Source organism: Brachyhypopomus gauderio, unplaced genomic scaffold, assembly GCF_052324685.1.
Source record: "Brachyhypopomus gauderio isolate BG-103 unplaced genomic scaffold, BGAUD_0.2 sc100, whole genome shotgun sequence".
NCBI lineage: Eukaryota > Metazoa > Chordata > Actinopteri > Gymnotiformes > Hypopomidae > Brachyhypopomus > Brachyhypopomus gauderio.
In genome coordinates, this window is record NW_027506921.1 from 532,704 (window position 1) to 548,856 (window position 16,153).

General features: G+C 48.6%; 1 protein-coding gene across 4 annotated transcripts in view; it reads left to right on the forward strand.

Annotated features, from left to right (window-relative positions):
• The first annotated feature begins 2,653 nt into the window (after positions 1 to 2,653).
• The window catches only part of LOC143497137 (uncharacterized), a 50,498-nt gene continuing 36,998 nt past the window's right edge, over positions 2,654 to 16,153 (forward strand). For all 4 annotated transcript variants that reach the window (XR_013125693.1, XR_013125694.1, XR_013125695.1 and 1 more), the window contains exon 1: positions 2,654 to 2,742. Coding sequence is in view for 1 of the 4 variants with exons in the window: in XM_076992932.1 (XP_076849047.1) it covers positions 2,674 to 2,742 (69 nt within the window). In the remaining 3 variants the exon portion in view is untranslated. The remainder of the gene's footprint in view (positions 2,743 to 16,153) is intronic.

Here is a 16,153-nt window from a genome sequence, read left to right on the forward strand (position 1 = left end):
CGGATATCCTGGTCGATCAAACATTCACCAATCATGGCAATTGAGGGGTTGATCTTTTCAGCTTCAAGTGAACTATTGGTTAGAACACCTCGCCAGGCATAGGTGTGACAAGCTGTCACTCAAAGTCACTACCCCCTTCTAGACCAATAATAACGGCGCATTTTAAACCAAAACAGCTGCAGCTTTGTGATTAGAGGACAAATCAGGTTTCACGACGCTGCGATGACGCCGAGACACCTACGCATAATGTTGTGGCGAAACGAGCAAGCAAATAAAGGTATTTACCAACATTTTCTCTACTGTTTTAGAGTGTGATATTGAAGCCTTGTTAGTAAATGAATTTTAGGTGACAAAACATGAAGTCGTCTTACATCGTAAATATGTTTTTTAAACGGACATTTAAGGAGACCCTCGTGCGTCAGGCGTTTTCATCGCCGGATATCTCGCGATCGGCTGCACGTAAACGGCTAAAACTCGGTAGGCATGTAGATGGGATATGAAATTTTGAATTTATGTCGATTGTTTAGAATTTTGTCAATGTTTAATACGTGATTTATCGGGATTTTTGAGCTGGGCCCGCCGGCGGGCCCAGCGGGGGGCACTTCTGCAGAATAAAAGCTCTATATTCTATTTGCTAATGCTTATATATTTCCATGAATACCGTTGCTATGAATACATTTGGAATTTTCAAAAGAATACTTGTAATGCAACCAAGCTTAAACAAAAGATCATTTTCAATCTTGAGTCAGATATCAATGCACAGATTCAAAACTTTTCAACAAGAACATTGACATTTTAATCATCAAATGCAATGGTAATCTTTCTCATGTTACTTCTCATGTAGATTAACATTTTCAAGTGTAACAGCATAAAATAGATGTTCATTGATTTTATAGTGAATTAAGATAAAAAAAAAAAAACTGATGTTTAATGTGTTGTTTCAGAACACCAAGAAGCGTACTTCTTCAGCTCTATATGGCCTGCGGAAGAACATAACACCTTCAGAGTGGCTTAGGGATTATGTGGTGGAGGGAGTTTCAACATTTACAAGTGAAGGTCTCAAGTCTGAAGCCACAGAGTTCTCAATACAGGTGCTTAGCTCCAGACTGGACCACACTTACAGCTGTATCTCCAAGGCCCTGAAAACTCCTCAGATGAAGCCAGACCCTGAGCCTGTCTTCAGCAGGCTTCTGCCTTCCACTACAGTGACCTCTGGTATGAAAGGTCGTCGGAAGAAACAGGCCACGCCTCATCCCCAGTGTTCTTCCCTGATGTATCGGACACCTCTGTTAAAACTGAGGTAAATTCAGATGTAGGTGAACAATTGTGATAAATGGTTCTAAAGCCTCAAGCCTGAACCGTAGTAGCAGGTTAGAAATATGCCCTCCATTTTGTGCAAGTAGTGAATGGTCGATGAAAATAACTTTTTTATTGTCTTGATTTAGCCTGCAAAGAGGAGGAAGAGGGAGACTGAGATGCTGGAGAGTCTGGGAAAGCCCTCAGAGTTTGTGGAGGAGTGCTATATGAACAACGCTGCTATTCTTCCACACCTCTGTTCACTCCCAACCACTGCTCATACATCCAACACAGCCATGAGCTCCATCTGTGGCCAGCTGAGCAGAGACGATCCCTTGATGATCCACGGCCACAGTGTGCAGGGGTACCAAGACATCTACCACCGTGTTGTGGATCCCATGCTCAGGACTCCCTCCGGACAGCCTCGGCCCTACAGCTTGGATCTGGGCCGCAGGATTAAGCAGCGCCTGTGGGAGGTGCTGTACTGTCCCAGTCAACAAGAGGAAGTGCAGCCTGATTGACAGCTCCGTGTTTCTGAGACCTTCTCCACACCTACTCTAAAAAGCTTCGCGCCACATGTTGAAGTGGACATCAGTGGAGAGCCCATGCCGCGACAGCCTAAGAAGAAAAGGTCAAGACACTAACGTAATTATTTTATTTTTATTAATCATTATTGCAGTTATAAATGGGCTTCAGGTTTGCTTTAACAGGGTTCATTAGTGGAAGCTCGTATGTAGTTGGAGCTGCTCATATGTAGTTGGAGCATGTCATCGGGCGAGGGGGTACATCGGTCCCCTGCAGGTCCCTTGTGTTCAAATACCAGACTTTGGTTGTAATGATTCCTAAGCGGAGTGCTGAGTCCGTGTCGCAGAGAGATTAGACAAACTCGAAAGATATATTTAAATCCCATAGGGTGAGTTTATTCCCAGCACACGTGGACAAAAGGAAAAGAAAACTTGTAAACAAAAAAAGAAAACAAACGAAAGTAATCTTGGGATTACCAGCAGAGATTTAAACTGTACAATAGCACGTTATAGCAACCTCCTTGTTATTGACTTACTGCAGCCAGTACGGACACGCTCTACAAACCAAAACCAACCTCAACCAAACCAACCTTTAACCAAGCCAGTCTTCTCTTCTCACTGCACTCTGTCCCTATATGCACATAACCCCACCCTCTGCCTAACTGGACCAAACCAATTACCGACAATAAAAGGGCTTTAACATAAACACATACATATGACAAATAATAACACATACACAACACAGGTACCTTCTAACAATATTTACATGGACATCCATTTTGTATTATTTACCTTTGTGTATTCTTTTCCCCAGGATGCTTCAGCTACCCCCCCCCCCCCCCGCTATACGGCCATGGGCTCTTCTGGCCTGCATAAAAGAAGCCCTGAGAGGTGGCGCACTCCCTTGCATTTCCCAACACAGGTAAGTATACATTTCCCCATGATTCATAAAACATATGATACATTAATTAATCACATCATAGAATCTTTGCAATAATGGGGATGAGACAGGTTCTTCTGACCTCATCACAGAGCTGCTCATGTGTAGCTGGAACTGCTCATGTGTAGCTGGAGCGGCTCATGTGTAGCTGGAGCTGCTTCTTATAGTTGGAGCTGCTCATATGTAGCTGGAGCTGCTTCTTATAGTTGGAGCTGCTTCTTATAGTTGGAGCTGCTTCTTATAGTTGGAGCTGCTCATATGTAGCTGGAGCGGCTCATGTGTAACTGGAGCTGCTTCTTATAGTTGGAGCTGCTCATATGTAGCTGGAGCGGCTCATGTGTAGCTGGAGCTGCTTCTTATAGTTGGAGCTGCTCATATGTAGCTGGAGCTGCTTCTTATAGTTATAGCTGCTAATGTGTAGCTGGAACTGCTAATGTGTAGCTGGAGCTGCTTCTTATAGTTGGAGCTGCTCATATGTAGCTGGAGCTGCTTCTTATAGTTATAGCTGCTCTTGTGTAGCTGGAGCTGGTCATGTGTAGCTGGAGCTGCTTCTTATGGTTGGAGGTGCTTCTTATGGTTGGAGGTAGAGGTCTGCACGGGACTGCTTTTTTAATCCCGCTCCCGCCAAAAAATCGCTTGTTTTAATCCCGCTCCCGCCCGCACCTGCTTGTTTTAATCCCGCTCCCGCCCGCACCTGCTTGTTTTAATCCCGCTCCTGCCCGCACCGGCCAAAAAATCGCTTGTTTTAATCCCGCACCCGCCCACCACATACACGTTTCTGTCGCCCCCGCCCACAATCCTAATATGAATTGAATTAATTAGATTTAGTACTTGAAATTTTCTTATGTATTCATTAAAACAGCAATATAGCGATTGATCGCGCTGTCCCATTTCTTATCACAGTCCAAACACATCCCGTCAGGTGACGTACACCAACACTTTCTGACATGTATCACAACAAGCCGATTTCCATCTCCATTAATTACAATGGAATATGACTTCCATACATCAGACTTTCCTGTAGTTGGCTTAATTGTGGTGTATTCGCCTGTTTTAATAGAATTTTCCACAGCTGAAACTGGTTGACCGTCTACAGCAGGGGTCGGCAACCTATGGCACGCGTGGCACCATTGGCACACTGAGGCATAGTCACTGGCACACGACACGCTGGACCAGCATCAGCAAATATATGTATTTTAATATAAATTATTATATTAATGGATTATACTTTCGCGAGTGACCGTAGCGCGCGACTCCGCACGCACACCTCGCGCGAACGGCGGAGGCGTTTAAACTTGGCGATCGATCGCGATATAATACTTAATTTGTGTCCATTTACACCTCCCCCCCTCCTCGGTCAACAATTTAAACTCACCGCCATAGTGGCACACTCATTGACTGGACATGTTAAAGTTGGCACTCCATGTCTCAAAGGTTGCCGACCCCTGGTCTACAGTCTCTGCCATTTCTGTATCAAAATGACAAAATGACGCACACTTCATGTTCACGTGATCAGTTGCTTAGCCAATATTTTGAATTAGTTTATTGCTTACTTACTGAATGATTAGTTGTTTTCGTCCTGTTCCTTATGCATGGAAATCATTGCGTTGTTATTATTATAATTTTCTAGACTATTAATTTGTGGGATTTTTCTACATGTATATGTGGTCCCACTCCCGCATCGCCTGGACTCATTCAACTCCCGCTCCCGCCAATAACAATTAAATTCTGTCCCGCGCCGCAAGATATTCTGTCGGGTCCCGCGGGACCCGCGGGATTACCGCGGGAGTGCAGACCTCTAGTTGGAGGTGCTTCTTATTGTTGGAGCTGCTTCTTATAGTTGGAGCTGCTCATATGTAGCTGGAGCTGCTTCTTATAGTTATAGCTGCTCTTGTGTAGCTGTAGCTGGTCATGTGTAGCTGAAGCTGGTCATGTGTAGCTGAAGCTGGTCATGTATAGTTCAAGCGGCTCATGCGTATCTGGAGCGGCTCATGCGTATCTGGAGCGGCTCATGCGTATCTGGAGCGGCTCATGCGTAGCTGGAGCGGCTCATGCGTAGCTGGAGCGGCTCATGCGTAGCTGGAGCGGCTCATGCGTAGCTGGAGCTGCTCATGCGTAGCTGGAGCTGCTCATGCGTAGCTGGAGCTGCTTCTTATAGTTATAGCTGGTCATGTGTAGCTGGAGCTGGTCATGTGTAGCTGGAGCTGGTCATGTGTAGCTGGAGCTGCTTCTTATAGTTGGAGCTGCTTCTTATAGTTGGAGCTGCTTGTTATAGTTGGAGCTGCTTCTTATAGTTGGAGCTGCTTCTTATAGTTGGAGCTGCTCATGTGTAGCTGGAGCTGCTCATGTGTAGCTGGAGCTGCTCATGTGTAGCTGGAGCTGCTCATGTGTAGCTGGAGCTGCTTCTTATAGTTATAGCTGGTCATGTGTAGCTGGAGCTGGTCATGTGTAGCTGGAGCTGGTCATGTGTAGCTGGAGCTGCTTCTTATAGTTGGAGCTGCTTGTTATAGTTGGAGCTGCTTGTTATAGTTGGAGCTGCTTGTTATAGTTGGAGCTGCTTGTTATAGTTGGAGCTGCTTGTTATAGTTGGAGCTGCTTGTTATAGTTGGAGCTGCTTGTTATAGTTGGAGCTGCTTGTTATAGTTGGAGCTGCTTCTTATAGTTGGAGCTGCTTCTTATAGTTGGATCTGCTCATGTGTAGCTGGAGCTGCTCATGTGTAGCTGGAGCTGCTCATGTGTAGCTGGAGCTGCTCATGTGTAGCTGGAGATGCTTCTTATAGTTGGAGCTGCACATGTGTAGCTGGAGCTGCTCATGTGTATCTGGAACTACTAATGTGTAGCTGGAGCTGCTCATGTGTAGCTGGAGCTGCTTATGTGTAGCTGGAGCTGCTCATGTGTAGCTGGAGCTGCTCATGTGTAGCTGGAGCTGCTCATGTGTATCTGGAACTGCTCATGTGTATCTGGAACTACTAATGTGTAGCTGGAGCTGCTTCTTATAGTTGGAGCTGCTTCTTATAGTTGGAGCTGCTCATGTGTGATTGGAGCTGCTCATGTGTAGCTGGAGCTGCTCATGTGTAGCTGGAGCTAATCATGTATACTTTGAGCTGCTCATGTGTAGCTGGAGCTGCTCATGTGTAGCTGGAGCTGCTCATGTGTAGCTGGAACTGCTCATGTGTAGCTGGAGCTAATCATGTATACTTTGAGCTGCTCATGTGTAGCTGGAGCTGCTCATGTGTAGCTGGAGCTGCTCATGTGTAGCTGGAGCTGCTCATGTGTAGCTGGAGCTGCTCATGTGTAGCTGGAGCTAATCATGTATACTTTGAGCTGCTCATGTGTAGCTGGAGCTGCTTCTTATAGTTGGAGCTGCTCATGTGTAGCTGGAGCTAATCATGTATACTTTGAGCTGCTCATGTGTAGCTGGAGCTGCTCATGTGTAGCTGGAGCTGCTCATGTGTAGCTGGAACTGCTCATGTGTAGCTGGAACTGCTCATGTGTAGCTGGAACTGCTCATGTGTAGCTGGAGCTGCTCATGTGTAGCTGGAGCTGCTCATGTGTAGCTGAAGCTGCTCATGAGTAGCTGGATCGGCTCGTGTAGCTGGATCGGCTCATGTGTAGCTGGATCGGCTCATGTGTAGCTGGAGCTGCTCATGTGTAGCTGGAGCTGCTCATGTGTAGCTGGAGCTGCTCATGTGTAGCTGGAGCTGCTCATGTGTAGCTGGAGCTAATCATGTATACTTTGAGCTGCTCATGTGTAGCTGGAGCTGCTTCTTATAGTTGGAGCTGCTCATGTGTAGCTGGAGCTAATCATGTATACTTTGAGCTGCTCATGTGTAGCTGGAGCTGCTCATGTGTAGCTGGAACTGCTCATGTGTAGCTGGAACTGCTCATGTGTAGCTGGAACTGCTCATGTGTAGCTGGAGCTGCTTCTTATAGTTATAGCTGGTCATGTGTAGCTGGAGCTGGTCATGTGTAGCTGGAGCTGGTCATGTGTAGCTGGAGCTGCTTCTTATAGTTGGAGCTGCTTCTTATAGTTGGAGCTGCTTGTTATAGTTGGAGCTGCTTGTTATAGTTGGAGCTGCTTGTTATAGTTGGAGCTGCTTGTTATAGTTGGAGCTGCTTGTTATAATTGGAGCTGCTTCTTATAGTTGGAGCTGCTTCTTATAGTTGGATCTGCTCATGTGTAGCTGGAGCTGCTCATGTGTAGCTGGAGCTGCTCATGTGTAGCTGGAGCTGCTCATGTGTAGCTGGAGATGCTTCTTATAGTTGGAGCTGCACATGTGTAGCTGGAGCTGCTCATGTGTATCTGGAACTACTAATGTGTAGCTGGAGCTGCTCATGTGTAGCTGGAGCTGCTTATGTGTAGCTGGAGCTGCTCATGTGTAGCTGGAGCTGCTCATGTGTAGCTGGAGCTGCTCATGTGTATCTGGAACTGCTCATGTGTATCTGGAACTACTAATGTGTAGCTGGAGCTGCTTCTTATAGTTGGAGCTGCTTCTTATAGTTGGAGCTGCTCATGTGTGATTGGAGCTGCTCATGTGTAGCTGGAGCTGCTCATGTGTAGCTGGAGCTAATCATGTATACTTTGAGCTGCTCATGTGTAGCTGGAGCTGCTCATGTGTAGCTGGAGCTGCTCATGTGTAGCTGGAACTGCTCATGTGTAGCTGAAGCTGCTCATGAGTAGCTGGATCGGCTCGTGTAGCTGGATCGGCTCATGTGTAGCTGGAGCTGCTCATGTGTAGCTGGAGCTGCTCATGTGTAGCTGGAGCTAATCATGTATACTTTGAGCTGCTCATGTGTAGCTGGAGCTGCTTCTTATAGTTGGAGCTGCTCATGTGTAGCTGGAGCTAATCATGTATACTTTGAGCTGCTCATGTGTAGCTGGAGCTGCTCATGTGTAGCTGGAGCTGCTCATGTGTAGCTGGAACTGCTCATGTGTAGCTGGAACTGCTCATGTGTAGCTGGAGCTGCTCATGTGTAGCTGGAGCTGCTCATGTGTAGCTGGAGCTGCTCATGTGTAGCTGGAGCTGCTCATGTGTAGCTGGAACTGCTCATGTGTAGCTGAAGCTGCTCATGAGTAGCTGGATCGGCTCGTGTAGCTGGATCGGCTCATGTGTAGCTGGAGCTGCTCATGTGTAGCTGGAGCTGCTCATGTGTAGCTGGAGCTGCTCATGTGTAGCTGGAGCTAATCATGTATACTTTGAGCTGCTCATGTGTAGCTGGAGCTGCTTCTTATAGTTGGAGCTGCTCATGTGTAGCTGGAGCTAATCATGTATACTTTGAGCTGCTCATGTGTAGCTGGAGCTGCTCATGTGTAGCTGGAGCTGCTCATGTGTAGCTGGAACTGCTCATGTGTAGCTGGAACTGCTCATGTGTAGCTGGAACTGCTCATGTGTAGCTGGAGCGGCTCATATGTAGCTGGAGCTGCTCATGTGTAGCTGGAGCGGCTCATGTGTAGCTGGAGCTGCTCATGTGTAGTTGGAGCTGCTCATGTGTAGCTGGAGCTGCTCATGTGTAGCTGGAGCTGCTTCTTATAGTTGGAGCTGCTCATGTGTAGCTGGAGCTGCCTCTTATAGTTGGAGCTGCCTCTTATAGTTGGAGCTGCTCATGTGTAGCTGGAGCTGCTCATGTGTAGCTGGAGCTGCTCATGTGTAGCTGGAGCTGCTCATGTGTAGCTGGAGCTGCTTCTTATAGTTGGAGCTGCTCATGTGTAGCTGGAGCTGCCTCTTATAGTTGGAGCTGCCTCTTATAGTTGGAGCTGCTCATGTGTAGCTGGAGCTGCTCATGTGTAGCTGGAGCTGCTCATGTGTAGCTGGAGCTGCTCATGTGTAGCTGGAGCTGCTCATGTGTAGTTGGAGCTGCTCATGTGTAGCTGGAGCTGCTCATGTGTATCTGGAACTACTAATGTGTAGCTGGAGCTGCTTCTTATAGTTGGAGCTGCTTCTTATAGTTGGAGCTGCTCATGTGTGATTGGAGCTGCTCATGTGTAGCTGGAGCTGCTCATGTGTAGCTGGAGCTGCTCATGTGTAGCTGGAGCTAATCATGTATACTTTGAGCTGCTCATGTGTAGCTGGAGCTGCTCATGTGTAGCTGGAACTGCTCATGTGTAGCTGAAGCTGCTCATGAGTAGCTGGATCGGCTCATGTGTAGCTGGAGCTGCTCATGTGTAGCTGGAGCTGCTTGTGTGTGGCTGGAGCTGCTTCTTATAGTTGGAGCTGCACATGTGTAGGTGGAACTGCTCATGTGTAGGTGGAATTGCTCATGTGTAGCTGGAGCTGCTTATAGTTGGAGCTGCTCATGTGTAGCTGGAACTGCTAATGTGTCGCTGGAGCTGCTCATGTGTCGTTGGAGCTGCTCGTGTGTAGCTGGAGCTGCTCGTGTGTAGCTGGAGCTGCTTCTTATAGTTGGAGCTGCTTCTTATAGTTGTAGCTGCTCATGTGTAGCTGGAACTGCTAATGTGTTGCTGGAGCTGCTTCTTATAGTTGGAGCTGCTTCTTATAGTTGGAGCTGCTTCTTATAGTTGGAGCTGCTCATGTGTAGCTGGAACTGCTCATGTGTAGCTGGAGCTGCTTCTTATAGTTGGAGCTGCTTCTTATAGTTGGAGCTGCTTCTTATAGTTGGAGCTGCTTCTTATAGTTGGAGCTGCTCATGTGTAGCTGGAACTGCTCATGTGTAGCTGGAGCTGCTAATGTGTATCTGGATCTGCATCTTATAGTTCGAGCTGCTCATGTGTAGCTGGAGCTGCGTCTTATAGTTGTAGCTGCTTCTTATAGTTGTAGCTGCTTCCTTCTTATAGTTGTAGCTGCTCATGTGTAGCTGGAACTGCTCATGTGTTGCTGGAATTGCTCATGTGTAGCTGGAGCTGCTTATAGTTGGAGCTGCTCATGTGTAGCTGGAGCTGCGTCTTATAGTTGGAACTGCTCATGTGTAGCTGGAACTGCTAATGTGTCGCTGGTGCTGCTCATGTGTAGTTGGAGCTGATCATGTATAGCTGGAGCTGCTCATGTGTAGTTGGAGCTGCTCATGTGTAGTTGGAGGTGCTCATGTGTAGTTGGAGCTGCTCATGTGTAGTTGGAGCTGCTCATGTGTAGTTGGAGCTGCTCATGTGTAGCTGGAGCTGCTCATGTGTAGCTGGAGCTGCTCATGTGTAGCTGGAACTCCCCATGTATAGTTGGAGCTGCTCATGTGTAGCTGGAGCTGCGTCTTATAGTTGGAACTGCTCATGTGTAGCTGGAACTGCTAATGTGTCGCTGGTGCTGCTCATGTGTAGTTGGAGCTGATCATGTATAGCTGGAGCTGCTCATGTGTAGTTGGAGGTGCTCATGTGTAGTTGGAGCTGCTCATGTGTAGTTGGAGCTGCTCATGTGTAGCTGGAGCTGCTCATGTGTAGCTGGAGCTGCTCATGTGTAGCTGGAACTCCCCATGTATAGTTGGAGCTGCTCATGTGTAGTTCGAGCGGCTCATGTGTAGCTGGAGCGGCTCATGTGTATCTCGAACTGCTTCTTATAGTTGTAGCTGCTCATGTGTAGCTGGAGCTGCTCATGTGTACTTGGAGCTGCTCATGTGTACTTGGAGCTGCTCATGTGTACTTGGAGCTGCTCATGTGTAGTTTGAGCTGCTAATGTGTATCTGGATCTGCATCTTATAGTTCGAGCTGCCCATGTGTAGTTGGAGCTGCCCATGTGTAGTTGGAGCTGCCCATGTGTAGTTGGAGCTGCCCATGTGTAGTTGGAGCTGCTCATGTGTAGCTGGAGCTGCTTCTTATAGTTGTAGCTGCTTCTTATAGTTGTAGCTGCTTCTTATAGTTGTAGCTGCTCATGTGTAGCTGGAGCTGCTCATGTGTAGGTGGAACTGCTCATGTGTAGGTGGAACTGCTTCTTATAGTTGGAGCTGCTCATGTGTAGGTGGAACTGCTCATGTGTAGGTGGAATTGCTCATGTGTAGCTGGAGCTGCTTATAGTTGGAGCTGCTCGTGTGTAGCTGGAACTGCTAATGTGTCGCTGGAGCTGCTCATGTGTCGTTGGAGCTGCTCGTGTGTAGCTGGAGCTGCTCGTGTGTAGCTGGAGCTGCTCGTGTGTAGCTGGAGCGGCTCGTGTGTAGCTGGAGCGGCTCGTGTAGCTGGAGCGGCTCGTGTAGTTCGAGCGGCTCGTGTAGTTCGAGCGGCTCGTGTAGTTCGAGCGGCTCATGTGTAGCCGGAGCGGCTCATGTGTAGCCGGAGCGGCTCATGTGTAGCCGGAGCGGCTCATGTGTAGCCGGAGCTGATCATGTGTACTTGGAGCTGCTTCTTATAGTTGTAGCTGCTCATGTGTAGCTGGAGCTGTGTCTTATAGTTGGAGCTGCTCATGTGTACCTGGAACTGCTCATGTGTAGCTGAATCTACTCATGTGTATTTGGAGCTACTCATGTATAATTGGAGCTGCTAATGTGTATCTGGAGCTGCTCATGTATAATTGGAGCTGCTCATGTGTAGCTGGAACTGCTCATGTGTAACTGCAGCTGCTTCTTATAGTTGGAGCTGCTCATGTGTAGCTGGAGCTGCTTCTTATAGTTGGAGCTGCTCATGTGTAGCTGGAGCTGCTTCTTATAGTTGGAGCTGCTCATGTGTAGCTGGAGCTGCTCATGTGTACTTGGAGCTGCTCATGTGTACTTGGAGCTGCTCATGTGTACTTGGAGCTGCTCATGTGTAGTTTGAGCTGCTAATGTGTATCTGGATCTGCATCTTATAGTTCGAGCTGCCCATGTGTAGTTGGAGCTGCCCATGTGTAGTTGGAGCTGCCCATGTGTAGTTGGAGCTGCCCATGTGTAGTTGGAGCTGCCCATGTGTAGTTGGAGCTGCTCATGTGTAGCTGGAGCTGCTTCTTATAGTTGTAGCTGCTTCTTATAGTTGTAGCTGCTCATGTGTAGCTGGAGCTGCTCATGTGTAGGTGGAACTGCTCATGTGTAGGTGGAACTGCTTCTTATAGTTGGAGCTGCTCATGTGTAGGTGGAACTGCTCATGTGTAGGTGGAATTGCTCATGTGTAGCTGGAGCTGCTTATAGTTGGAGCTGCTCGTGTGTAGCTGGAACTGCTAATGTGTCGCTGGAGCTGCTCATGTGTCGTTGGAGCTGCTCGTGTGTAGCTGGAGCTGCTTCTTATAGTTGGAGCTGCTCATGTGTAGCTGGAGCTGCTTCTTATAGTTGGAGCTGCTCATGTGTAGCTGGAGCTGCTCATGTGTAGCTGGAGCTGCTCATGTGTGGCTGGAACTGCTTCTTATAGTTGGAGCTGCATATGTGTAGCTGGAGCTGCTCATGTGTAGCTGGAGCTGCTCATGTGTAGCTGGAGCTGCTCATATGTAGCTGGAGCTGCTAATGTGTCGCTGGAGCTGCTCATGTGTAGCTGGAGCTGCTCGTCTGTAGCTGGAGCTGCTCGTCTGTAGCTGGAGCTGCTCGTCTGTAGCTGGAGCGGCTCGTGTGTAGCCGGAGCTGCTCGTGTGTAGCCGGAGCGGCTCGTGTGTAGCCGGAGCGGCTCGTGTGTAGCCGGAGCGGCTCGTGTGTAGCCGGAGCGGCTCATGTGTAGCCGGAGCGGCTCATGTGTAATTGGAGCTGATCATGTGTAGCTGGAGCTGATCATGTGTACTTGGAGCTGCTTCTTATAGTTGTAGCTGCTCATGTGTAGCTGGAGCTGTGTCTTATAGTTGGAGCTGCTCATGTGTACCTGGAACTGCTCATGTGTAGCTGAAGCTACTCATGTGTATTTGGAGCTACTCATGTATAATTGGAGCTGCTAATGTGTATCTGGAGCTGCTAATGTGTATCTGGAGCTGCTCATGTGTAGTTGGAGCTGCTCATGTATAATTGGAGCTGCTCATGTGTAGCTGGAACTGCTCATGTGTAACTGCAGCTGCTTCTTATAGTTGGAGCTGCTCATGTGTAGCTGGAGCTGCTTCTTATAGTTGGAGCTGCTCATGTGTAGCTGGAGCTGCTTCTTATAGTTGGAGCTGCTCATGTGTAGCTGGAGCTGCTTCTTATAGTTGGAGCTGCTCATGTGTATCTGGAGCTGCTCATGTGTAGCTGGAGCTGCTTCTTATAGTTGGAGCTGCTCATGTGTATCTGGAGCTGCTCATGTGTATCTGGAGCTGCTCATGTGTAGCTGGAGCTGCTCATGTGTAGCTGGAGCTAATCATGTATACTTTGAGCTGCTTATGTGTGGCTGGAACTGCTTCTTATAGTTGGAGCTGCACATGTGTAGCTGGAGCTGCTCATGTATAGCTGGAGCTGCTCATGTATAGCTGGAGCTGCTCATGTGTAGTTGGAGCTGCTCATGTGTAGTTGGAGCTGCTCATGTGTAGCTGGAGCTGCTCATGTGTAGCTGGAGCTGCTCATGTGTAGCTGGAGCTGCTCATGTGTAGCTGGAACTCCCCATGTATAGTTGGAGCTGCTCATGTGTAGTTCGAGCGGCTCATGTGTAGCTGGAGCGGCTCATGTGTAGCTGGAACTGCTTCTTATAGTTGTAGCTGCTCATGTGTACTTGGAGCTGCTCATGTGTACTTGGAGCTGCTCATGTGTACTTGGAGCTGCTCATGTGTAGTTTGAGCTGCTAATGTGTATCTGGATCTGCATCTTATAGTTCGAGCTGCCCATGTGTAGTTGGAGCTGCCCATGTGTAGTTGGAGCTGCCCATGTGTAGTTGGAGCTGCTCATGTGTAGCTGGAGCTGCTTCTTATAGTTGTAGCTGCTTCTTATAGTTGTAGCTGCTCATGTGTAGCTGGAGCTGCTCATGTGTAGGTGGAACTGCTCATGTGTAGGTGGAACTGCTTCTTATAGTTGGAGCTGCTCATGTGTAGCTGGAACTGCTCATGTGTAGCTGGAATTGCTCATGTGTAGCTGGAGCTGCTTATAGTTGGAGCTGCTCATGTGTAGCTGGAACTGCTAATGTGTCGCTGGAGCTGCTCATGTGTCGTTGGAGCTGCTCATGTGTCGTTGGAGCTGCTCGTGTGTAGCTGGAGCTGCTCGTGTGTAGCTGGAGCTGCTCGTCTGTAGCTGGAGCTGCTCGTCTGTAGCTGGAGCGGCTCGTGTAGCTGGAGCGGCTCGTGTAGTTCGAGCGGCTCGTGTAGTTCGAGCGGCTCGTGTAGTTCGAGCGGCTCGTGTAGTTCGAGCGGCTCATGTGAGCCGCTCGCTCATGTGTAGCCGGAGCGGCTCATGTGTAGCCGGAGCTGATCATGTGTAGCCGGAGCTGATCATGTGTACTTGGAGCTGCTTCTTATAGTTGTAGCTGCTCATGTGTAGCTGGAGCTGTGTCTTATAGTTGGAGCTGCTCATGTGTACCTGGAACTGCTCATGTGTAGCTGAATCTACTCATGTGTATTTGGAGCTACTCATGTATAATTGGAGCTGCTAATGTGTATCTGGAGCTGCTCATGTGTAGTTGGAGCTGCTCATGTATAATTGGAGCTGCTCATGTGTAGCTGGAACTGCTCATGTGTAACTGCAGCTGCTTCTTATAGTTGGAGCTGCTCATGTGTAGCTGGAGCTGCTTCTTATAGTTGGAGCTGCTCATGTGTAGCTGGAGCTGCTTCTTATAGTTGGAGCTGCTCATGTGTAGCTGGAGCTGCTTCTTATAGTTGGAGCTGCTCATGTGTAGCTGGAGCTGCTTCTTATAGTTGGAGCTGCTCATGTGTAGCTGGAGCTGCTCATGTGTAGCTGGAGCTGCTCATGTGTGGCTGGAACTGCTTTTTATAGTTGGAGCTGCTCATGTGTAGCTGGAGCTGCTCATGTGTAGCTGGAGCTGCTCATGTGTAGCTGGAGCTGCTCATGTGTAGGTGGAACTGCTTCTTATAGTTGGAGCTGCTCATGTGTAGGTGGAACTGCTCATGTGTAGGTGGAACTGCTTCTTATAGTTGGAGCTGCTCATGTGTAGCTGGAACTGCTCATGTGTAGCTGGAATTGCTCATGTGTAGCTGGAGCTGCTTATAGTTGGAGCTGCTCATGTGTAGCTGGAACTGCTAATGTGTCGCTGGAGCTGCTCATGTGTCGTTGGAGCTGCTCATGTGTCGTTGGAGCTGCTCATGTGTAGCTGGAGCTGCTTGTGTGTAGCTGGAGCTGCTCGTGTGTAGCTGGAGCTGCTCGTCTGTAGCTGGAGCTGCTCGTCTGTAGCTGGAGCTGCTCGTGTAGCTGGAGGGGCTCGTGTAGTTCGAGCGGCTCGTGTAGTTCGAGCGGCTCGTGTAGTTCGAGCGGCTCGTGTAGTTCGAGCGGCTCGTGTAGTTCGAGCGGCTCATGTGAGCCGCTCGCTCATGTGTAGCCGGAGCGGCTCATGTGTAGCCGGAGCTGATCATGTGTAGCCGGAGCTGATCATGTGTACTTGGAGCTGCTTCTTATAGTTGTAGCTGCTCATGTGTAGCTGGAGCTGTGTCTTATAGTTGGAGCTGCTCATGTGTACCTGGAACTGCTCATGTGTAGCTGAATCTACTCATGTGTATTTGGAGCTACTCATGTATAATTGGAGCTGCTAATGTGTATCTGGAGCTGCTCATGTGTAGTTGGAGCTGCTCATGTATAATTGGAGCTGCTCATGTGTAGCTGGAACTGCTCATGTGTAACTGCAGCTGCTTCTTATAGTTGGAGCTGCTCATGTGTAGCTGGAGCTGCTTCTTATAGTTGGAGCTGCTCATGTGTAGCTGGAGCTGCTTCTTATAGTTGGAGCTGCTCATGTGTAGCTGGAGCTGCTTCTTATAGTTGGAGCTGCTCATGTGTAGCTGGAGCTGCTCATGTGTAGCTGGAGCTGCTCATGTGTGGCTGGAACTGCTTCTTATAGTTGGAGCTGCACATGTGTAGCTGGAGCTGCTCATGTGTAGCTGGAGCTGCTCATGTGTAGCTGGAGCTGCTCATGTGTAGCTGGAGCTGCTCATGTGTAGCTGGAGCTGCTCATGTGTAGTTGGAGCTGCTCATGTATAATTGGAGCTGCTCATGTGTAGCTGGAACTGCTCATGTGTAACTGCAGCTGCTTCTTATAGTTGGAGCTGCTCATGTGTAGCTGGAGCTGCTTCTTATAGTTGGAGCTGCTCATGTGTAGCTGGAGCTGCTTCTTATAGTTGGAGCTGCTCATGTGTATCTGGAGCTGCTCATGTGTAGCTGGAGCTGCTTCTTATAGTTGGAGCTGCTCATGTGTATCTGGAGCTGCTCATGTGTATCTGGAGCTGCTCATGTGTAGCTGGAGCTGCTCATGTGTAGCTGGAGCTAATCATGTATACTTTGAGCTGCTTATGTGTGGCTGGAACTGCTTCTTATAGTTGGAGCTGCACATGTGTAGCTGGAGCTGCTCATGTATAGCTGGAGCTGCTCATGTATAGCTGGAGCTGCTCATGTGTAGTTGGAGCTGCTCATGTGTAGTTGGAGCTGCTCATGTGTAGCTGGAGCTGCT